Source organism: Chelonoidis abingdonii, chromosome 2 (genome assembly GCF_003597395.2).
Source record: "Chelonoidis abingdonii isolate Lonesome George chromosome 2, CheloAbing_2.0, whole genome shotgun sequence".
Taxonomy (NCBI): domain Eukaryota; kingdom Metazoa; phylum Chordata; order Testudines; family Testudinidae; genus Chelonoidis; species Chelonoidis abingdonii.
Window position 1 is genome coordinate 25,493,233 of NC_133770.1, and position 25,226 is coordinate 25,518,458.

The 25,226-nt window shown below is 40.8% G+C and overlaps 1 protein-coding gene across 2 annotated transcripts in view; it reads right to left on the reverse strand.

The window, feature by feature from the left end:
* ADARB2 (adenosine deaminase RNA specific B2 (inactive)) overlaps positions 1-25,226 on the reverse strand; it is a 447,041-nt gene that overhangs the window by 13,384 nt on the left and 408,431 nt on the right. For both annotated transcript variants that reach the window (XM_075062213.1, XM_032782113.2), the window contains exons 6-7: positions 17,860-18,028; positions 1,874-2,055 (exon numbers count right to left, since the gene is read on the reverse strand). In XM_075062213.1, the coding sequence (XP_074918314.1) occupies positions 1,874-2,055; positions 17,860-18,028 (351 nt within the window). The remainder of the gene's footprint in view (positions 1-1,873; positions 2,056-17,859; positions 18,029-25,226) is intronic.

Consider the following 25,226-nt stretch of genomic DNA (forward strand, 5'->3'; position numbering starts at 1 on the left):
TCTATATTTGTCTAACTATACTGAAGATTTTTAAAGTAAATATTTGATAACAGGTTAAGCAGCTACCTCTGACATACTCACCCTGACAACAAACATGCAAGTGGTACGAATCTAATGCGCTAAGCCCACAGTGAAACAGCCAAATTCCCCCTTAGCTAAACTATCACTTCTTCACGCAAAGCTAATTTTATCTCAAAGATGCATGTGAAACATAAAAACTCAGCAAGAGGAATAAGAAATAGATAAAGGATAAACTATCCAACAGCACTCAAATGACTTAGGTGCTTTAAGTCAGTCCACTGAGGTCAGTGCTGCAATGTCAGCAGAGACTCCTGGCAAGTCATTTATACATACCACAGTCATCCCCTTGGCATTTCAGTGCATCCTTGCAAATAATCACAGTTCTCCAGTGTTCCAGGAGCCTGATTGAAGGGCCTGATCCTGTGAGGTGCTGAGGACCTTCGACTCTCAGTTACCTCAAATGGACTGAAAGGCACTCAGCAATCTGCAGGTTGTCCATACTTCTCAGGATCAGGCCCAAGGTAGCTTAAGAATACTTGGGAATCCTGGCTGCTGTCTGAGGCCAATTAATCAATGAGAGTTTTTCCATTGACATCACTGGATTTGGATCAGGCCCTGGCTAATAAGGATTTATTAGGCTATGGGGGCTGATAGGATTACATCCTACCAATAATATTACTACTGGGTAGTGTGGATGATGTACTGCGGGGTGTTACACCACCTGCTGCCACAAGGGGACTCCTTATGGCACCAGAGCCAGACTACACAGACTGCAGGCAGTGGAGGGAAGAGGGAATAAAGGCTTGTGTGGGGTTGATTCACAGTACAGAGATCCCTGCATTAACCTCCCTGCAGTCCTTTCTTGATGCTTCTGTTCAGACCCAGCAACAAGGAATGGAGTAGGGGGGTCTGGGGGAGGGGGCTGTCAGATGGGAGGAGGCAGGCTACTTCTCCTGGGGTGGGGATGGTAGGCAGCAGGTAGGTGAGGGAAGGGTGCTGAGCCTGAGGATGGGTGTTTTGACTCTGTAGGTTTGTGTGTGTATGTGTGTGTCCCTGAGCCTGGGAGTGTCAAATGAGAGAGGGCTCTGAGCTGCGGGGGCTGGTTTGGAGCTGTGGAGATGTTAGCTACAAAGTGGAAGGATTTTCAGTCTGGGAGAAGATGTTTCTGAGCAAGTGGGAGTTGGGCTGGAGGGAGCTTGAGGAGGCCCTGGGTCAGGAGTGGGCTGGGTTGGGCAGGCAGGGTGGAGTACAAGGGGAATGAAGTCCATTGGGCTGTAAGAGCTAAAGTACTGATGCCACTTTAAGCATTTAAAGCTGTGTAGCATTCATGGCCACCAATAGGCCACTGTAAGAGTTTAGGGCCTGATCCTTCAAGGCGCTGAGCAACTCCTGTGAGGTGCTATGTGCACTGAACTCCCACTGATTTCAGTGGGAACTGTAGGCATGCTGCACCCTGCTGGATTGGGCCCACTGCAGTCAATTAGAACTCTACTATTGGTTTCAATGGGTGCCAGACCAGAACCTTATGCACATATTCAGGTAACCCAGATGGTCACCCCAGCTATGCATCATGGCGGTCCCTATTGACCAGCAGTCCTTCCTACTGATTATCATTACGAATAAAGTGCTTCCCTGGAAGCCTGCTGTGTTAGCTGGATCATTCCTCTCCCAATGTAGCCTGCAGCAGGGTATCGCTATTGCTCAAATGAGAATGAGAAGAAAACATGCAGCTTGGATGCATGGAGGACACATGATGCAAACAAATGCTAAGAAGTTAACTTTCCTCTTGACGTCCAGTGCAATTAGTGATGGGAAAGGTGATCATTTGTCTTTCAAGCAGGTGTTTGCTTACCACTGAGGAGCAACTGATTATGCCGGTATGAAGCTGGCAGCTGACCAATGTCTTCTATTCTATGGCTCATTACCCTGGAAAGGTGACCAGTGTGACAGAGGCTTCCCACAATAATGCTGTGCAAGTATGTGGGTTCGATGAAGTAACTGAGGAGAGCACCTTGTAACCCAAGAACGTTCCATCTGGAAAAGAAATACAGCAGTGATAAAACATACTGGTACAGAAATGAACCTGTGAGAGACTGTGAGGAAAAAAACGTCAACACATGGGTGAGGGAGACTTTTCTCATCTTTGGCATTTTGATTCCAGAGATAAACATTTAGAGTCAGGTGCTCTACTTGGCTAAATCCCCTTAAACTACCCTAAATATATAGCTGAAGATTCCCTCAGTGTGGAGCGAACTTTGGCTGGCACAAAGCTCCTCCTGCTGCAGCACCAGAGTGTGCCGTGGCATGTCGGAAACATGTTGGGGGAGAAAGGGATGGAGCTGGTGACCCCTGGATTGGAAGCAGAAAGGTGGTTTAGAGTTATCCCTCACACCCTGGATCAGTTGTGCCAAGCATAGTGTAGCTGAAGATTTAGCTCATTAGGCCTAAGCCAGCACTGCATTACTTCAGCTTTATGCTAGTACAATCGCACCGATTTCAGTGGAGTTGTTCCTGCATAAAGCTGAGCTAGTTAGGAGTGAATCAGGTCCACAGATTTTCTCACACTGGGCAACTAGTGGAAAACACTAGGGCTGATTCTCCTCTCACACTGGTATTAGCCTGGTGTAACTCTGCTGACTTAGTGGAGTTACGTCTGACTTATAGGCCTCATGCTGGACACACTCTTTGGAATGGCTATTTGATTTGAAGCCCCTTTTGCATTTATTCTTAACACACATTTGTGTGGATTTTGAAAATTGTCCTGCATAAAAATATCCATGTTCTTACATTAGAAGTGGGGTTAGAGTGGAAACAAAAGTGTTTGCATTCCTTATTCACTATTGGTCATATGTTGTTTGCTATTCTCTTCTTTAAAAAAGTTTCGGTCATCACTCATGGGGCAGACACGATGCCATGTTTCGTAGGTGACCACTTTGCACACCACATAGTTGTCATGACCGGTTTGCTGCAAACACCTCACAGGCTGACATTTGTTTGCACAGACTGCTTGCCATGCAATTATGAAGAGCAAATACCTTCAAAAAAATCAAAGTCTATTCCTGAACCGAAAAAAGGGCTACATTTGTTAGGTAATTTATTCATAACAAATAATTCGATGAGCTCTGATATAGTCAGACTGAGTGTGCCTTGCCTTGATGCTCTCAATACAGATATAAAAGAATGACAATGAAAACCTTAGGGCCTTGCAACTGCTAATGATTTTGAGCTCCTTATAACTGCTATTGGATTAGTTGAAAGAGCTGCTCTGCATTTTAATATGTACAATTCTTTTATATAAAGCTCGTTACAAATAAGACTGAATCCAAATTCTAAATTCTCTAGAGGATATATAATTAGATAAAAAGCAGAAAGGAGAAAAAGGGGAAAAAAGAGATTTCAAGATAGTTATCTTCACTTGCAAACCTCAGGTTCTGTCTCGCTCAGTGCCAGTTTAATGAGAAATATTTTTCCTTCCTAAATTACCCAAACATGTTTTCCTGAACTTAGGTGACACTTATAATATAGTTCAAAGCTTTTCATTTCATTTTGGGCAGTACTGAGCTCAAATTAGAAACTCTTTTGAAAAATGTGCTTTTGGGGAGTGCATTTTGGCTTATAAAAGCTGACAACATTTGGAGATCCAGAGCCAAATGAAAAAAAGTTTCGAGGTGTCTGCTATTTGAGGCAACATCCAGTGGTTACCATGCTAAATAATGTGTTTAAAGCACACTCTCCATCAGCAGCAAGCATTATATAGCTAATTTCTTACATCATTGTTCTTTTCATTAATTAACATTTCTCAACCGTTAGTGCAATTATTGCGGTGCCTCTGTGCTGTATGTCTCTTTTCATGATTAATAAGGAGTCATTATATTTCCCTTTCCTGAAGCAGTCAATTAACACGGAATACTTTCCATTAATTACGGGATGTTTAAAACCAGCATGCTGTACCTGGAGAGCAATCTGCTCAAGAAACCTGTGACACCAATTGCTTTAAAAAGTTCTCTTTAAATTTTATTCCAAAAACACAAGCAATTTAGCTGGCTATATTAATTTGCCTCAGAAGCAGGGCTGTGAATGAGAAACATCTTTTAATCTCATGCAAGAAAAGGCAGCCATCTGGCTGCTGAGGATTTCAGAGTGAGACTTTCCCTCTCTCCCTCTATAAATGCAGGTCATTAAAGTAATGTGTTCATCTACATAAAACTCAAATGGAATATAAAAGGTAATATTTATATACAAACAATTTAGTCCTACAATTTAAACAGTCATTGGTTTTATGAAACATTTACTTTAGTCTATCAGATTTGCATAACTTCATTTGGGGAAAAAAAGTGTGGTCATTTCTGCAAATAATGTCACTTTTAAAGGAAGGGACTATCTGACTCTTTGAATGCATATCTTATTGCAATGCAAAATTAATAATGCAAGCTTAGGAAATAGAGAGTTCAGTTAACAGCACTGAATTCAGAATTGGCTTTGAAGCAGAGTCAAATATATTAGACAGCAACTCTTCCTTCCAGACTGAAACACTTGCAAGATCTCAGTGTCATTCTCAATATATGACATTTTCTTTTGTAACCTCCCTCCAAACCAATCCCCCAAAATGTTTGTTTGAAAAGGAAAGAGAAAACAGAAAAACAACATATGTTCCACAAGACTGAAATATCACCAATATGTATATCATAAGTAGATTACCTGGGTCTTATTTACAAAAATAGGCTAGTGAGTTCACATAATAAATAATGAGATAGTAATGATGATTATTTGCATTAAATACCAACCTGTAGCATCTTTCCAGAGATTTATATGGCTAATTCTGATCTCACTGACACCCTTGTTAGGGATGACTAAGTCTATGAAGTGAGTGGAATTACAGCAATGGAAAATATGGTGTAAGTGTGATCAGATCAGCCTTTTGTGTTCAAAGTATTGTGTAAACTTTCACTAATTCTCACAATGATCCTGAAAGGTAGATCAATACATTAATTCCACTGGGACACTGAGGCAGAAAAATGAAGTTACTTGCTCAAGACCACAGAGTTATTTAAAGGAAGATCTGGGATTGGAACTCAGGGCTTCTTAAAGTCCATTGCTGTGTTTATTCTGCCTAACAAGACTGTCCCACCCATCCAGCCAAGGACATCCCAGCAATAGCATTAGAAAGGCAATATGATTTGTGGATCACTCAAGGAGGACCTTGACTTTAAGGTATTTATATATTTATATATAACTAAATACACAGAAAGAGAAGAGAAAGCAACTAAAAGAAAGAGGGAAAAAATTCAGAGGAGACCTGTGCCTGAAATGTGAAGACAGAGTGTAAGTTTATTATCCCAGAACTAAGGTCCTTTCAGAATATCACCTGTATCCTGTGCCGTGGAGGAGAGAGAGACCAGATAACAGACCTACTCACCTAGCAGGCAAGTTTCACTGGGGAAGGCAGCTCTTGATTGTTTTCCAGTGCCAGCCCCCTATGAGAACTATCAGGCTAGTTAGTCCACAGTCTTAAAAATGGCTCTCAGATGATCTCATGTTTTGCAGGCTTAGTGTTTCTATGCTAGTCTAACTTGTGGCCTGATTTAGCGTCCGTTAGCTTTCCATTACATTTTATAAGGACTGACTTGTGTCCTTAAATTGTTCTGACACCTCCCAGTACACATTTGCCTGTCCATGAAAAAAGATGCTCCGCTATTTTCATGTCCTTGAGATAATGATTCTCCTTGCTAACAAAAGAACATAAAGCTTGGTGTTTCCTTTTCAAAATACTTGGGAATGGGAACTGGATTGTCATGGGGCTGCAATGTAATCATAATGAGGTAAAGAGCTTTTGTGCTATTGATCATGGATTCAGATCAATGCCTTGATAGCAGCGACCAAAATATCACCTGATGGCTGTTCAGTGACTGATGCTGCTGACCTACTCGCAAGTCCACATCTCAAAAATTAGCACTAATTTGCACCCTGACTGGCAGTCTCCGCACAGATCCCACAGATGGCAAAAGTAAAGATTGAACTATGCTTTCAGGTCTGGCCCCAGTTCAGCAAAGTATTTAACCGTGTGTTTAAGTCTGTTCCTATTCAGCAGAGCACCATTACTATAAGCACCTGCTTAAGTCCCACTGAAGTCAATAGGTACCTAAAGTTGAGTGGTGCCCTGATTAGGGATGGATTTAGAGTTTAGGGTTCTTGAGCACTCCCACCTCTGTCACAGATCAGAGCAGAGGCACATTGGTTGGAAGTCTGCATTGCTATAACTTGTGCTGCACTCTTCTCTGGCCAAGGAGAGGACTTCATGCTTGAGGGCAGCTAGTCCATTAATTTTCATGAGGACTATATTCAAATGACAAATATTTGGGAGAAGTCTGTTGCTTGTATAATCGCTATTCTGGCTATCATATATTTATAGTACTCTTGGTTTTAGCAACCAGCTCAGTTCTTTGGTAATTAAACACCTACAGGATGACTTATAGGAAAATTGCGGGGAGTGATTTTGGTTTGAGCGGCAGTAAAAATATCAATATATGTTCATTTCTGAAGGAGCTTTTTTTATGTAATCTACTGTAGATGCATGAAAGTAGCTATGTTCCCATCTGTAACAAAGTGCTTGCTTCAAATACAGCTTTTCCAAATAAAATTATTATTCAGCGGAAATGCAGTGTTACATTTCAGGCCCTCCAAATATCAAAGTAACTTTCCTCACTAAGAAGAAATATAGTGGATCATTTTGAATATTTCTAAGTGTGCAAGATTAGTAAAGGCTGTTTTCAAGGGTACACCTCTCAGATGATTTATACTCTGTATGCTTTTTAATAACCTTTTCAATAAGAAAATCAACCCACTTCTCACACAGTCACAGATTTTTAAAAAAATCCTTAGCAAAGAAGATCAATAAAACCAAATCTCTCCTGCCTGAGCTTAAACTGGGGAGATTTTCTGAGTTTAGGGCTTTTGCTCAAGTCCTTTTGTTCAAGCCGCTGATATTACTGCAGTGTTCGCAGAGACAAAATTCCATGCCCAGTTTTCAATAATCCCTAAACAAATATATTTTTGCCTGTATGTCAGTCATTGAAATGCCAAAGAAGAATTGGCAGAGATCTTGGAGCAGGCAGCTTTTCCTTAATTAGATGACACACTCTCCTTGCTCAGAACAAAGCATAACTACATGGTGACTCCAGCTACAATCGCAATAGAACTGTTTGCATGTACTTAGGTCAGTCAGTCACTAACAGAGAGAGTCTTGAAAATATACATATAAATAGTAATTACATCAGAATCCTCATCATGGTTGTGATATAACTGATAGCCTGGGACAGGAGTTGGCTGCAGCACCTTCATGCTGCTGTATATGTGAAGCTGACACAATTGCGGTAGGTGTAGCTTCACATCCGTTATCTTTCAGTGTACATTATGACAGTGTTTTACATTTAGATAGCACCTTTTCTCCCAAAGGATCCCAGTGCACTTCAGGTACACTAGCATACAGTGAATGAATTATGGCCAACTTTGGGGTGATGGGCAGACAACCAGGATATGCTGCACACCAGGAGGGTGACAGTAATTGGTCGAGGAAACGCTCGTGTTCCCCCCTCTCCTTATTCACTGATTGCTTCCCCTATCTAAGTGGTTTTTATTTCATTCTCTGGGATGCTCTGTTCTCTTGGCCCACCTCCCCATCTGCACTTCTCCCTCCACAACTCTGTCCCTTTCTCTTGCTGATGAAATGAAAAGAAACACATTCTAATCATGGAACTAATGTTGCTTCAGTTTGTTAATTTACCTTCCTCCCTCCTCTCCCTCTCCACTACTTCAAGCAAATCAGCAGAATGGAGCTATGTGATGGAGAAGAGAAGCCAAGAAGGTGTGGTTGGGTGGATCTGAAGCTATGAAGTAAGAGCATGCTGAAGACTTTGCTACTTTCATAGACCTTCTCTGTTCAACTGGGGGAGCAGAACAGCAGGGGGCACATTTCAGCTGAGAAAAATGTGTTGTCGTGTTCTAACTTCTGCTGGTGAGAGAGAAAAGATTTCAAGTTTACACAGAGCTCTTCTTCAAGTCTGGGGAAGATACTCAGAGTGTCACAGCTAAGTATCTTTCCCAGATCTGAAGGAGAGGTGTGTGTAGACGGACCTTTGGTCTGACCCAGTGTGACCATTCTTATGTTCTTAAAATCTTGTCTCTTTCACTAACAGAAGTTGGTCCAATAAAAGATATAACCTCACCCTCCTAGTCTCTCTAATAACCTGGGACCAACACAGCTACAAGAACACTACAAAGAATTGTCATGTTCTGAAATTGATTGAGCCTGTGTAAACTAATCAAAACATAATGGGTTTTGAAGGCACTGGTCTGCATTGGGTGGTGGAGTATCCCCAGAATGAGCTCTGCCGGATTGCATCTCAGTGCAAGGGTTGCTGTTGTGCCTGGTCTTTGTGTGAAGGTGTGTATAGGAGGGAAGGCAGACAGAGGGGTAAGGCTCTTTGTGCCCTACTTCCTACTTCTGCACTTATTCAAGGGCCACGCATGATCTGGTTCTCAATATAGGTTATAAAAATAGAGCACACTGATGAAGAAGGGACAATAGGCCAAATCCTCCCTGGTGTAAATGGATATAGTTCCCCTGAAGTCAATATTTACTTACCTCTGATGTGCTGTGAAGACCTAGGGCCGATTCTTATCTCACACTGATGTTACTCCAATGACTTCCATGGAGCTACTCCTGATTCACAGCATGAGAGGAGACTCAAATCCTAAATTTTTCCTAACAATATTAGTGTTATTGATAAAGGAAACAGCTAACTCCCCACTCCCAACTGCCCCCAGTGAAATATTAAGAGAAATGTAGATTGACATTTTCAAAGGCACATAAGGGAATTAAGTGCCCAACTCCCATTGAAAGTCAATGAGAACTAAGCACCTAATTCCCTTGGGCACCTTTGAAAACTACAACTATAAATAATATCGCTTGTGAATTTGAAAGCTTTCTTTGTTTATCGCTTTTATGGAAGATGCATTTTTCATGTTCTTATCAACTGTTTTAAGTCTTGTCTGCTTAGTGTACCATTAACCTACTGTACCACAGACATTACTACCAAAGTTTCCTGTTATGCTTTTGCACCATATAAATTGTTACTCATGGTGGTCTATATTCAACAGAGTACCTATCATGTTCCTATTAATATGACTATTTAGCTACTATTTGTTTAGAAACTGGAACTAGAGCATTAGTTTTTGATCAGTTTCTTAGCAGTGTGTGTGTATATATATATTTTTTTCTGGAATATCCCTTGTCATGAAAGACTGAAGTTGAATTCTCAGTCACACAGAAAAGGGTTAAGAGAGAGAATTACAAATTGACTTTATTGTGTGCACAAATTGTCTCTAACTGAAGAGCTAGCTGTGTTAATTGAGTTTCATTTACATTAATATGCAGCTTTTGAAGTAGCTTTTTTTAAGAGTTACCGTGCCAGGCTCAGTCTTCTGTTAACAATGTCTCTGGTCGACAGGCTAACCCTAGATCTAAAAACGTGAATATCTATCACTGACTTGCAGTTTAGCATTTTTGTATGGTACATTTAAATGCGGCTTAATTTGTCCAAATCACTTTGTAAAGTTCTATTTTGGAACCCTATTGCTAGGGTGACCAGACAGCAAATGTGAAAAATTGGGACAGGGGGTGGGGGATAATAGGAGCCTATATAACAAAAAGACCCCAAAATCAGGCCTGTACCTATAAAATCGGGACATCTGGTCACCCTACCTATTGCTAAAGCCTTACGCCATTCTTTAACACCACTCTTATCTTATGCTATTATGAATACTTCCCTCAATAGATATTCAGATCTATTCACTAGTGATGGGCCAGAAGGACCCTTGAATCTTAGCCAGGGAACAAGAACAGACTGTTTGACAATGGCGAACATGAAGTTTGGAGGCACTCTGCTGCTATTCGTGTCATTGTACGGGTGAGGTATAGTTCAGGTGTTATAAATCTCACTTAGCCCCTGGGTTTAACTTCGGAGTCTTTTTGAAATAGTAAGTGACTGCTCAGTGCATAACGTGGTGGCACAAAAATGCAGCCTTTTAAAGCTGACCTTTTGAGGATGCTTTTTTAAAGAAAATAATTTAAAAAATGGTTTATGATCTAAAGTCAAGAGTGAGTGCAACATGGGCTGAATTCTGACTGGTGTTTACTCCTAAGCATGTGGCAGGAACACTGTGGCTCAGTGGGGAATGTCCCCACAAAGTATGTGGTGAGTATGCTTCACAGGCCTTCCACGAGTGTTCTGCCAGGGGAGCCTCAAATGGATGGTTCTGAATGGGGCCTCGGAGTCAGGGTCCATGCATTTAAACATGATTATGCCCTGGCCTGGCCATTACTCAACATGCCCTCAAACAGGTTATCTCTACCAGAAATAGAGACAATCTGATCTGCAATGGGAACAGGGGGGATGGACTTTGGAACTGCTCTGCTGTTCGGAGTGAAACACAGTATGTTGCAGAATTTGGTCTTGTATGTATATAGTCAGATTTTCAGAAGATCTCAGCACCCATAGGGCCAGATGTTCACAAGAGTTAGCAGTAAGCACTTAGGGCCAGATTTTTAAAGGCGTGTAGATGCTTGATGAGATTTTCAGAGGCGCCTCAGTCCAAACACCCATTGAGATGAATGGGAGTGAAGTGCCTAGGTGCTTTTAAAAATTGCACTAGGGGGCCAGATTTTTAAAACTATTTAGATACCTGAGGAGCCAGAGAAATATGTGCAAAAAATGTATGACAATGTATCCAAGCCAGACAAAAAATTGAACTGTTCCCTCTACATTGCTGTAATGCAGAAGGGGCAGAACTGTGGCATTCAGCTACAGCCCTGCAGTGAGGACGGTGCCAAAGTACACTCTTGAGGCTGCTCTGGCGAGGGCTGCACCTGAAGCAGGTCCCCAAAACTCCCAGGAAACTCAGGTCATCATCTGCTCTCCTCTGCACAGCAGGGCGAGAATGGAAGAAGGGTATTACCAAAGCCATACTTTCTCCCCGGTCCCCTAACATCTGCAGCAGCATTAACCCTGTAGTCACCTTGCATTGGATTTCCTCTGTACTTGGCCTCTGCATGGGAGCAGCAAGGTAAAGAGAGCCTTAATCTGGACCATAATATTACGCAAGTTTTGAGTTTTCAGTTTTGATGATGAGCCTGAGAAATTACAGTTCTCCCAGGGCTGCAGTGCTGTCCCAAGGTGTCTATACCGAGCCAAAGTCCATGTTTTGGAGGTTGAGCTTAGCACCAAGTAGAACTGGGTGAAGACTGCAAAAACATTTTCGTTAAACAACTGGCTGAATTTTTAAATGAATTTGCTTCTGCAATGCATTTGCTCCTTTCATATTCTCTTTTCACAAATGTGTGTGTCTTAGTGACATCAGTGCTTGTAGAGAACAAATTTCAGAGTCTCATGTATCAGGGTAAGTAAGGGTGCTTGCGCCAATGGGGTGTTTGATTCTACAGCCCGTAGCTTCAAAAATCTTGAACCTCTACCTCTTCAGCATGCATTATGAGACTCATAAAACCTTTAGGTGGCCTGGCCACCTGAGGACAACCAAGGCCAACACTATATTAGTGTGATTTACGTGAGGAGTCACAGAAACCAAATTTTAAATATACACATATAAATTCATAGATTTTAAATCCAGAAGGGACCATTAAACTGCAGTTATTGAAGTCAGACATTTTAAAATTAAAGGTTTGGATAACTTGCAGCCAGTGTTCTAGAAGAATTGGCTGAGGAGCTTTCTGGACAGTTAATGTTGATTTTCAATAAATCTCGGAACGCCAGGGAAGTTCCACAAGACTGGAAGAAAACTCTTGTTGTATCAATACTTTAAAGGGTAAACGAGATGACCCAGGTAAATATAAGACTGTCAGTTTCATCTCAATTATGGGCAAGATAAAGAAGTGGCTGATATGGGACTTGATTAATAAAGAATTAAAGGAAGGTAATATAATTAATGCCAAGCAAGATGGGTTTATGGAAAACAGACCTTTTTTAGGAGATTACAAGTTTGGTTGATAAACACAATAGTGTCGATGTAATATACTTAGACTTCACTGAGGTATTTGACTTGGTACCAAATGACATTTTGAAAAAAAAAAAAATAGAATGATCCAAAATTAACGTGGCACACATTCAAATGGATTAAAATCTAGCTAACTGATAGGTCACAAAATGTAATTGTAAATGGGGAATCTTCATTGAATGAGTGTGTTTTTAGTGGGGTCCTGCAGGGATTGATTCTTGGCTCTATACTATTTAATATTTTTGTTAATCACCTGGAAGAAAACACAAAATCATCACTCAGGAAGTTTGCAGATGACACAAAAATTGGGGGAGTGGAATTATGAGGAGGACAGGTTGCTTGGATCATTTGGTAGGCTTGGCTCAAGCAAACAATATGTATTTTATGCGGCTAAATGTAAATGAATACATTTAAGAAAAAGAACGTAGGTTATGCTTACATGATGAAGGTGGGATGTGGGGTGGCAGTGTCTAGAGCATAACTGAGAAGCAGTGACTCTGAAAAAGATTCAGGGGTTGTGGTGGGTAATCAGCGGAACATGAATAATCACACAATTCCTGTGTGACACTGTGGCCAAAAGGGCTAATGCAATTGTTGTATGAATAAACTGAGGACTCTTGTGTAGGAGTAGAAAGGTCATTTTACCTCTGCATTGTCACTGGTGTGGCTGCTTCTGGAATACTATGACCAGTTCTGGTGCCCACAATTCAAGAAAGATGCTGATAAATTGGATAGGGTTCAGAGAAGAGTCACAAGAATGATTAAAGGATTAGAAAACATGCCTTATAGTGATAAGCTAAATAGGTTGTGCTACTTGGGTCTAACAAAGAGAGAGTGAAGTGTGACTTGAAGTACTTACTTGAGGGACAAATATTTAATAATGGGCTTTTCAGTCTAGCAGAGGAAGGTATAACATGGCTGGAAGTTGAAGCTAGACAAATTCAGACTGGACAGAAGGTATACATTTTTAAGTTACAGTAATTAAGCGTTGGAACAACTTACCAATGGTTGTGGAAGATTCTTTATCATTTACAATTTTTAATCAAGATTGTATGCTTTTCTAAATGATATGCTCTAGGACAGGGGTTGGCAACCTTTGGCAGGTGGTCCATCAGGGTAACCCGCTGGCAGGCTGCGAGACATTTTGTTTACGTTGACTGTCTGCAGGCACGTCCCCCCGCAGCTGCAAGTGGGTGCAGTTTGCTGTTCCCAGGAGCACATTCCCAGCCAGCACATTCCTGTGGCCTGCCACTTCCTGCAGCTCCCATTGGCCAGGAACTGCGAACTGCAGCCACTGGGAGCTGCGGGGGGCACGTGCCTGTGGACAGTCAACGTAAACAAAATGTTTTGTGGCCCACCAGGATTACCCTGATGGGCCGCATGCCAAAGGTTGCCAACCCCTGCTGTAGGAATTATTTTGGGGAAGTTCTAGGGCCTATGTTATACAGGAGGTTACACTAGTTTATCACAACAGTCTTCTCTGGCCTTGGAATCTATGAATTATTATGATAATCTAGCCTGACTCCTGCATCACATGGGTCAGAGAACTGAATTCAGTAATTTCCTGCATGAACCAAATAACACATGAGGATTCACACCAGAAGTGTTCGTGCATTTACCCAATCAGGGCATAAACATAATACCATACAATTTATTCACCAATCGTAACTAAGCAACAAAACCCAAATAGCAAATACTAGGTATCTAGCTCTTGCAGAAAATGTTGTGCTTGAACAATAGAATTTTTTAAAATGGTAAAAGAATTTGCTAAATGTTTTTGATTAATAAATAAATCTGATTAAACCACTTTCTGCTTGTGGATATCCTCTGAGGAGGAAAGAACATAATTTGTTTCTCAGTAACGCTTTCCATCGCTGGGATCTTTGATATTCTGGTAGTAAGTGCCTTTGCAGCCAGTGAAAAATGACACATATTTTAGAAGCCACTAGTAAGGTTCTCAATGGGGAACATTCTCTAATAGCCTAATGCTCCTGAGGGTCTTTTCCAAGCAACATAATCAGAGGAGTATAAGGAAGATTTTTGTCAAAAATCTTATTTATACAAATGGGTTCATTTTTGGAAGTTTTTTTTACTGTAGGGCAAGTCCAGATAATGTGTGAATAGGTTCCTTTGTCACCACAGCCCCTGCGGTCACTGGGGGACTGAGCTGTTTACATTTTATGGTGAATATTTGGAGTCCAAAAGTATTGAATAATAACCTTCTACTGAGCTTCCCTCTAGGAGGGAGGCTATAAAGGAGGCATTAAACCAATGCTCTTCTCATTCACTGGATTCCTTTCCCATCTGTAGTTCTTGTATCCTTATGTGAAGAATGTAGAAAGCAGCCCTGGGGACTGGAGGAATGCAAAGGTGGGGTAAAGCGATCTCAGGTCCTGCACAGGGTGAACAAAACTGATCATGGGCTTGTGTACACTGTGAACTGAAAGTTGGTATTTAGTTCACGAAGTGTTCACATCCCCCGCTCCCTCGCTGCTCTCTGCCCAACTCTAGATAAAACTATCCCAAGGAGCACCCAATACTCAATTGTAACTTGTTCAGTATGGGGGTTGTTGAAGAAAAATCCATTTTGCTGGGGTGCTGATGAGGGAACAGTACACTGTCTAAAATGAAAAAGAGCTTTTCTGAGATGATGAGACTTTTCTTGGTACTTGGTGCTTTGTTCTTTCCTTTACCGCCATCCTCTCTTCCTTCAAATGCGCCACTGTAATGCCCCACAACATTATTTTGACTTCTCTTGTCTTTCTTACTAGCATCTCTTTCCCCTCCTTCCATTCACCTCCGTGCTCTCTACTTCATTAAGCTCGTCGTTCCCTGCACCATGTCTCCCTTTGAACCCCTCCGCCTGGCTCCCACCCTCTCTACCCCACTGACGTTACCCTCTCCAAAGCCATCACTGTAAAGCTTCAAAGCCCTTTTCCATCCCCATCCTTCTTGGCTTGTCCTTTTTCTTTGCTATGGTTGATCACACCCTCCTTTAGAGGCTCTGACTTTCAGTTGCTCTCTTGATCCTCTAGTTCTCTCTCTATTACCACCACATCGCTCCTCTCAATCCTCCTTGCTTCTTACTTTGCTCACACCCCTGTTTTTATCAGCCATCCAAATTCTGGAAGAATCATATCCTGACTCACCACACTGACATAGCTTCTTTTCATACCCATTGTCACCTCTCTGACACACCTTCTCTTCATATCCTTTGTCACCACTTTTCCCTTTTTCTGGCTTCTCCTTATCTTCCACATCAAATTCAGTTTTCATGTCCTCATCTTCAAGATCCTTCACAACAGAGCACTAACCTACCTCTTTGCCGTACCCTATTTTCACTCCGCCCTTGTTCCCTTTGCTTCACCCAAGCCTCATGACTGACTCCTCTCAACGTTTCCTTCTCCCACTCTTGCTCCAGGACTTTTTTCCAAGCAGTCTTGTATGCACTGGAATTCATTTCCTCAACCCATCTGCCATGTCTCCACCCTTTCCTTTGTCAAGTGCCTCCTTAAAACACACATGTTCCATGAAGCCTGCCCTTCAAAGATATGGTATCACACGTAAGTCTCACAACTTCCAAAACACTTGCTGTACAGATCACAGCAAGTACACGGTATTATTGATGTTACCTTTGTTTTCCCCTACCCCTACCTACAGTGTTTGTAATTGTCACTCATCAAGCTATAGTTTCATTTACCTCGTCAGAGCAGGGAATACTGTATTTTGTCTAAGTGCCATGCACATTCATGGTGCTGTATGAATAAATAATAATTACAGCAACAATTAGAGCACAGCAACGGGGGAGGCTGTGTGTTTTCTTTTGATAATGTAAAAATATTACCTGGCAATCTGTAGTATTCCTTTACAGGTTTCATGCCATTTCGTTACATGGTAACAATCAGTTTCAGGGAGGTATACAAGAATTCAGTGAAAGCTCTAAGCAGATATAATACTGGATGAAAGAACATGTATCTGGAGAAAACTCAGCTTCCGAGAGTCTATATTAAAATTGACATTCCCATCAATAACAAATATAATACTGCTTGCAGAGTTGATATTTAATTTACTGTCTATTGACATTCAAAACCACAGAGACTGCAAAATTTCAATTCAGAAACTTAACTTGTTTAGTTTTTGTAGTCTGTCTGGCTCTGGATTTAGAAAGCCCAGTTGTATCTGAAAGCAGAGAGAGAGTTCTGCTGAAACTCTGAGTTTTAAGTTTTCTCTTATCTCTGTGTGAATACATGAAAATATTACAGAAAAGGAGGCCTTTTCGCTGTCATGCAAACAGAAGTTATTTTGTGACTAATCTACCTATTGCAGAGCGAGTATTTTGATGCATTGTCATTTGTTCTGTTAGCATTTCATGATTGGATGAAACACACACATTCTTGGCCAAATTCTGTTCTCAGTTGTGCCTTTACAACCCTAGTGACTTCAGATGGGTTGCATAGGAAAAGCTCAGTGCAGAATCTGGGCAAGTGCATTAAGCAGCAGTATTTTTCTAGCATTGTGCTCACATTGGCCCTTGATATTTATGGCCAAATTCTCTTCTGATGTAACTCCATTGAAGTCGTATACATAAAATGGCAGCAGAGAATTTGACCCATAATATTTACAGTTCTTATAGCTGCAATGGAATGTATTTTACAAGTAGAGATGTATGTACATTTAATATACATAACATATATGTATACTAAATGTACATGCATATATAATTATATATAATTACATATGCATATATGTATTAAATATATACGCACACAGAGTGGTTGTCATTTAAAATAATCTTTTGCTAATAGTTACTACCCTAAACTTAGAATGGGAAATAGCTGTGGTATCTCGCATGCCACTGTGGAATAATTGTTGGCAAATGTTGATTTTTTAATGGCAACTCTTCTGTATTAATATACATATATATAAGGCCCTACTTGAATTGTGGGATGATTGTCAAAAAACTGCAGCTGAGTTGTGACAAGCCATGGAAAATTGCAGAAAAGTAATAATGGACATTATTGTTTGAGGTAATTAAGTCCATTATTTCTTTTTTGTGATTATTATGCTGTTGACCACCCCGTGTTCAGAGTGGGGGCTTATGCTGTTGGCTGCCCGGGGCTCCCACTGTCAGCCCTGTGCACAGTGGGGCTCTTGTCAAAACTGCAGCGAAAGCCTGATATTGTGGAATCCACAATTTCTGCAGTATCACAGGTTAAGTGGGATCTTAGTAAATATACATTCTATTTACTGAGTATAGTTAGCAAACAAACAAAAAACCCATTACAGTCACCTGGGCAAAGAAATCACATATCATGATTATTTCTTCATCAGAAGGTTTCCTATTACGGTGATGACATCAGAGTTTTGAAATTGCATTTTAGAAACCATAAACGTTCTTATCATTTACAGAACTTTATGCAATAGGAAGCAAATGAAATTTCAGAGGTAAATCATCCAATAAGCACAGAGTTGATTTTGTTTTAATTTGCATATAGAAATTTGATTGGTGAAAATCCTGCAAGAGATGTTTTATATTTTTGTCACACTTTAAAGAGCAGCTAATGACCCACAGAGAATTTGGAAAACAAATTCTATTTACATTCCACCCTATTTATACGCCTTACATTTACATGCAAAGCGAGTCATTGTTTCCTTAGGGTTTATCAGCACCTGCTATTTATTCCCCACCACTAGTCACAGTCCTTTGTGACATCAACCTTATTTCCACACAGCAACCAGTTTTATAATGTATAAATTAGGTGCTCACATTACCTGGCAATTTTGTCAGTGCAAGACATTGTGACTAGCTGCTCTCCCAACAACACACCGTCCCATGTTTGAACTGCATTATGGCATCGGACGGGGATGGTTCCTTCTCCAGACTCAATCTTCGTTCGTAGATGCCCCCGGTACTTTCTTACTATGTGCTTGGTACTGTTCACTGGGTCAGAAAAAAGTGATGATAGAAAGACAGTAATTAAATGTTTGTACAATTGTCTCCTGAGATGAATAAAAATGCCTGTGACATCTCAGCTTGCATCATGGAACCACACATGAGGTCCTTTAAATCAAAGAGGAAATTGGATAAGGTTGCAGCCCATGAGAGCAGTATAATGGATATTTTCAGTGGTTTGCTCTGTCAGCTTTTCACATAAATCTGTGGTTCTAACACAGCATGAATTGAGATAATTTTCACAGTCACCAGCGTATTCGAAAAAACACAGAGGCTTTTTAAGCAATACTGATTTCTTATTCCCTCCAGTATGTTGTGTAGTGCCAGTCTCAGCTCTTGTAAGCTAAGCATGGTCAGGCCAGTTTGATACTTGATTGGGAAAACTCAGGGGCTTTGAGGAACCAGCGTGAGTGATGCGTTTCCTCTCTGACTCAGTTCTGAAGCAATGCCCAAGCATAATGCTAGTGGAAGAAACATCCTGGAAGAAGATGTAAAACTAAAGTCCAGGCTTGATGTCCCTAAAAATTTCCAACCTGGTGTCTTGACAAAGTAAAGCTTGGGTAATTATATTCTGTTTGCCTAAGATTCCGCCTATCATTTCTCTTGGATGAGGTGTACTACACTCTTGTGTGGTGTTGATAGGTTCTGTTAAACAGTTGCCATGCTCCACCCCAGCGCTAGCTGCATTTCAGTAATGTGCAAAATGAGACCTGTAGGTGTGTAGTTTGTATAAAAAGAAAGTCAAATTTGTAAAGCGCTTTGATGTTACCACAACTACAGAATTGCAACAAATCTTGTACCAAGTATGTCATGTAAGATGTCAATGGAAAAGTTAGGATTTACTAAGTAAGATTATCCTGGTTATATGCATGTATATAGCAGGTTTCAGGTCTGTGTGGACCTTGCTCATCACACAGAATAAAATCAAGGTGTGACAAGTCACTGGGCTGATCATGCCATTGGCAGAGAGCAGCTGGCTTTGTTGCATTCCCTAGCTGCGCTCGGGTCCCTTCTGTCATTTTTCAATGTGTTTGCTTTATTACAGTGTATCCTGCACTGCTAGCGCTAGTTGAAGCAATTGATTGACTTTGGCTCGTGCCAATGGATTGTTTACAAAAAAGCAATGGAAAAATAAATTGCTTCAGAACACTGGGATTAGCAAGTGCAGCAAACACATGTAGAACAGCAATGTCAGCTGTGACCTGCCAGCATCTACATGGTCTGATCCTCCTGTGATCATTCGCTCTTCATTTTCTTGTGCTTTAAAAATATTGTTGTTAATTCAAGAACAGGCTCTGATGCAGCCCAGCTCTTTAAGGGTCTGTCTACGTTATTTCCACAACTGTGTCTGGGAATAGCCAGTAGCAGCATGATTTCTTCCCCCATTCCTATCAATACAACTAGTATTTTGTCTTTAGTGTCGTGGGATGCAATTGTGGTTGTTTTTTTTTTATGGTTTGTGTCGATAGTGCTCATCAACAGCACTAACTGAGCACCTCACAAATATTCACCGCCCCTGTCTTCTGATATCACCACTTCTCTTTGTTCAAGTTTCCTCCTCCAATAGGGCCAGTGGGTGTTCCCGTTATAGGGAGAGTGGTCTGAGAACCGGTCCACATGTCTCTTTAGACTGTGAGGTGAACTGTCTTTTCTCACACGCCTCCAAAAAAAGGACGAGCATCAGCATTTTTGTCATTAAACAACTAGATCATGGGGCGGATCTGATGGGATTTGGGCCAGGCAGGACAAACAATCAGCGCCATTGGTCCACAGCAAACACAACCAGAAGTAGGACCAAATGATCACAGTGAATTTAGACACAACATTATCTGGGAGACTGCACACCCAGAACAGCAAGAAGAGTGGCATTGTGTCTGGCATGGTCTATTGATATAAAAATCTATATTAACTCCTGCATATAGGTTCCCTGTTTACTGGTTCTCTCCTCCTTTCAGAAATGTTCTCTTTCTTCCCAGCCTTTCTCTCCCCATCATCCCCACTGTGCTCCGGATCCTCTTACCCTCACCAATTCCCACGCCACAGCCTCTCTCCCTTGCAGCCATAGTTCTCCTTTCTCACTCTGAAAGTCAAGCAGTCGAAAACAGCCACCAAATTGCTACCCCCTTTTTTACTCACTCTTGTATGTCAAAGCCTGCAAGGTTAGCAAGAGTGGATGGAGGGGGCTGGGATTCAGCTGCCTCAAGATTTTAATGCCTGCATGACAAGGGGAATATTCCCTCATTTACATAATTTTGATTATGCTAAGTAAATGTTACCTAGCCAGGGGCAAAGCACCGTAGAATGATCTGGCAGAGATAATCAAAGAGGAGTTATCCAGTTCAGGGAAAATAAGAACCAGCTCCTCCAATAACTGCTGGTTATTTTTTTGAATTGAAATCAAGACCAACATTTCTGTGGGTTCCAAAACTTTTGGAAAATGTTTTTTTCCCATTAAACTTGATGTTTGTGCTCACTTGTCCCTTCTAGTTCTCTTCAGGACTGGAGCTAGAAGGACCAAAATACTATGACAATGGCTGTTTTTATGGCATTTCTGCCCTGGATTGGAAGTACCAGTAATTTAGTAACAGATTTTCACAGATCTCCATAGTTTAGTAAATGTAAGAGATCACACAAAACATCTCACCCTTCAAATGCTTACATGGCCTGGCCCAATCTTCAAACTTTGTTACTTTCTTATACAAATTCTACCTAGGGAGAGGGAGAGCAGACAGAATTAGCTGATAGGATTCATGCAGCCATGGCCTGTGCACACTCACCCTGGGATACATTTCCAAAGAATTGATAAGGGATTTTAGCTGCTCAACGGCTATTAAATTCAGTGGCTGCTGTGTGACTAAACCCTTGTGCACTGCTGCATGTCCCAAGATGTTTGCCTCACCAGAATAAACAAAACACATGTTCCAATATGCTGCTCTTTAACGTGTATTAAGAAAACAATGTTTTATTAAAAGCCATACCCTGATCTTTGTTAAAGGTTGGATACTGATCTGATCTTTGGAACACGAGCCCATTTTTAGTTCTTACCATCTCATTAAGCACTGCATGCAAATATAAATATTGAACAAAGAATCTCTTTATTTTACATTAAAGTTTTGGACTGTTTTTGGAGTGAACACTGCTTGCTAGATGTTACTGTGATGCCACTTGCTGGAACACTCTTTGCCACGGATCACTTAAAAATATCTCCAAGATATATTTATTTATGTATCTTGAAGTTACAAACTACTGTCTATTGCTGCTCTCCTGTTCAGTGTGATCAAAGCGTCAGTGACTCTGAACATTTCTGAGCTTTGCCATGCTGGTCTTCCAACGGCTTAATCTCAACTAATTGCAGAGGGAGAAGGAAGCTGAGGATGTCACTTCAATCAGAACAAAATCTCAATTCAAACCAGAATTAGAGAGTACAAATTTTCAAATAATTTGGAGTGAATTTATGAGGTATTCTAGATGTAAAATTAGACATAAAAAACAGCCCCTGAGAATTTCAGAAATAAAAAGGTGCTGGAGTATTACTTACAGTCTTGTACATATATACAGACAACGCACATTTAAAATAGTGCCCTAACATCCATATAATTTGGGGTGCAGTCCTTGCTCCAGTGTTGTTTTCCAGGGGCATATGAAAAAATGAGTTGTATACAAAACAAAAAAATCCATGTTTATGTATATCTGAAGCGTAGAAAGGAAATGGATTGTGATTAAACAGAATCACACAAGTAAGGCTCGGTCTGAAATTCACATGTGGCTGCCTCCGAGGTTCATTTTCTATTTCCGTGCTTCAGTGGAGGCTGTTTTTTCCTCCAGAAGGGTGGGGGAAAAAAGCCTATCTTGCATTTTTGGAGGCTGGACTCTCAATTTATCAATACGGTTTATAAAGCTTCATAAAGGCTGTTAGGAACAAAGAGATGGAAAAAGTAGTCTGGCATATGAATGACTTCGTAGTTCAATAGTAATTAGAAATGCATACAAGTTCTGCCACCCCTTCTCATTTTGGGTAGCACTTTTTTATGCAACCAGAGCTCAGGATTTCAATGTAAGGATGGCAGAAAATGACCTTTTGTGTATGGTAGTAACATCATCTCTAATTAACATAGGGTGACCAGATGTCCCGATTTTATAGGGACAGTCCTGATTTTTGGGTCTTTTTCTTATATAGGGTCCTATTACCCCCCATCACCTGTCCCGATTTTTCCCATTTGCTGTCTGGTCACCCTAAATTAACACTAATTCATGTTTGAAAAGTACTTTGAGCTCTTCAGGTTAAAGATAATGCTGGATATAGGTATTATTACATAGATGTACTATAGTATTCTGTGGACGTATATTAGGGTTGGGGTGGGGGTCATAACACATACTGATTGCTATGGATGAGTACCTCTGGCTCTTCATTGGCTAGAATGTCAGACATGGTCAGTGTTCTTGGTCATGTCTTGCTTTAGAGACAGGCACATAAGGAGAAAAAGGCCTACAGTTTCAAAACCAAAGAGTGATTTTGTGTGTCCCACTTTTTGGCTGCCCACTTGAGAGACTATTAAGGGCCCTGATTTGCAGATGGTGGGTGCTCAGCATTTTCTGAAAATCAGGCCCCTTTCTGATGTCTTAAGTTGGGCACCCAGAAACTGTGGCAGCCAATATCATTAGTCACGTGTGAAATGTAGGCCGAGAGCTTTATCACAACGTTATTACAGCTCATGGAGATTCTTTGGGATCATCCCCAAAATCAGTCCAATATTTACTGGGAAAAAGAGGACTATGACTTCATCAGCTAAAGATAAAACTCTTTACCCTCTTCCCACCTCTCTGTATTTCTTGGCTGAAATCCTGTTTTTGGATGATAATACGGCATCCTTTGACTTTATTCAGGCTGTTACCTGAGGAATTTTATCTTTCGCTCTGCATTAATATTAAAGAGAACTTTCTCAAATCCTTCTACTTGATCCATAATCTCTAATCTATCAGTAGTTTCAGGCAGGGACATTGGAACAAGGGGGGAGCGGGGGCCATGGCCTCACCACTGTAAGAGTGAGCAACGGTGAGGAGGGGGCAGAGAGGAGTGAGCAGTGAGGGTCTTGTGGTGGGGAAGAGGCAGTGTAGGAGCAGAGCCTCAGGGGAAGTGGTGATGTAGGTGTGGGGGATATGGGGGGACCTCAGGGTGACAAGGCATAGGGAGCAGGGCCACAGTTTGGGCTCCGGTGGCCCCCCACTTTTAGGGAGCTTCCACTGCTCCTGGTTTCAGGTGTGAAATCCTGGTTCCATTGAAGTTCCTGGGAGTTTGCTTATCTGCGAATCCTGGACAAATGGCATTCAATCTACCACGTATATAGAAAAACAGTGATGGGAAAGTTCACAGGAGAGGATCAACATGAATAAACATCTGAAAGTTTAGAAAAGGAAACTACTGCATTATTTCTCCTCATCTGTTTTAAATGGGTTGCTACTGAACTGTGGTTTTCATCTTATCTTGACATGTATGGTATGTAAGCGATGTTTAGGACTAATAGCCAGGAATGGGAAAATATTACCAGGGACTATGGTCTGTTGAAAGGTCTTAATTTAGTTACATCAAACAATGCCTTCACACATAAGTATTAGAAGGGTGGGACCTCAGTTCTGTTCCAATGTCTTTTCTCTTCCTTAGTTTAGTAAAAGCATAGAAACGTGTGAAATGCTCATCTTAGCTGGAGTTATGTTAGAGTAAAGCTAACTGATAAAGACACAGCATTTTATACTAACTATTAGGGCCTTTTGTGTCTTTGGAACAACTTCTAAACAAGCTGCTGTCTCACATGGGGCTTTATCCTTATGAGACCAAATGTAATATAGTGGGAAATATCAATCCTAAGAAATGTGTGTCATATCACATACTCTCCCTTAAGTGCTTCTTAGCTGGTAAATACGTGCTACCACTTAATGATCCCGTAAAACAAATTATTGCCATCAAAGCCACAAACAGTTGGCTATTGTGCTTGTAAATTATTTCTGAGGGCTCAGAGGAATGAAAATTATTGTGGTCAGGGTAGGGTTCGTCTCACCTACAATTATTATTTTCCGTGCTGAGAACCCAGCCTGGCTCTGGATGAGAATTATATTAGCACATATAAGAAGAAATCGCAATGTCAGAGGAATTAAGATTCTGTGCATGTGGCTTGGAGATACCAATCAAGGAGAGTGCAACTTGAATGCTTCAAGATTATTATTTTTAATTACTAATTGCTCTTCTTATCTAAAATTAGATGTGCTGCACCATCGCTTTGAAAGCGCAGCAGCCCCTGTGGGGCAAAGTGTGGAAACCCGTCAAAATTCTAGCTGCCATTTGGGATTTATGCCTCACAAGGAACTAACTCTTTGTGAGATTAGTTGCTAGTCACAAAGACGCATTAGATGGTCACCACCGATAATCAACTAACCCTTTTAGAGCTTTGGCACAGGCAGAGCACATCCAGAATGGGGAGATTTTCTGATGCCAACAAGGCAATAGTCAACAGGAGCTAGAGGCCCACTAGATTCCTAATCCCAGTTAAACAGGATCAGGATACTGTCTAAAAGTTTTTTCCATTTAAGACTCACCTTTTTATAAACAAATGAAACTTTCCTGGTAAAACTGTCAACATTCTGGAATTTTTTTGTGAAAATTTCCACACTATCTTCATCAATATTTTTAGTAAAATCATGAGAGACATTTTTGATTTACCAAAACCCTAGTTTTTAACCAAGAAAACATGATTTTAACTGAAAGCTTTCTATAGCAAGTTTGGTAAACTTATTAATAAAAATATTCTGCAAAATTTCATGAGAAACAGAAAATGAATTTTTTTCACAAAATAATTTTCTATTTTACAACCAACTCTAGTCTTATGTGACGTGGCATTCTTGGAATCAACAGGTTTCATGGCCAAGGCTGTCTCACATAAGATGTTCCAGTTAAATTATACGTTATGGGACTCAATGAAGGAATCACTGGGTGAAGTTCTATGGCCTCTAGGAGTGAAGTTCTGTGTTATGCTAAAGATCAGACTAGCTCATCACAATCCTTTGGCCTTAAAATCTATTAATTATTATTGTTATTATTAATAATAATACATAGCTCTAGTGTTTTTCATTTTCAAAGTTCTATGGTAGGCGTTCATCATAGAATCATAGAATATCAAGGTTGGATGGGACCTCA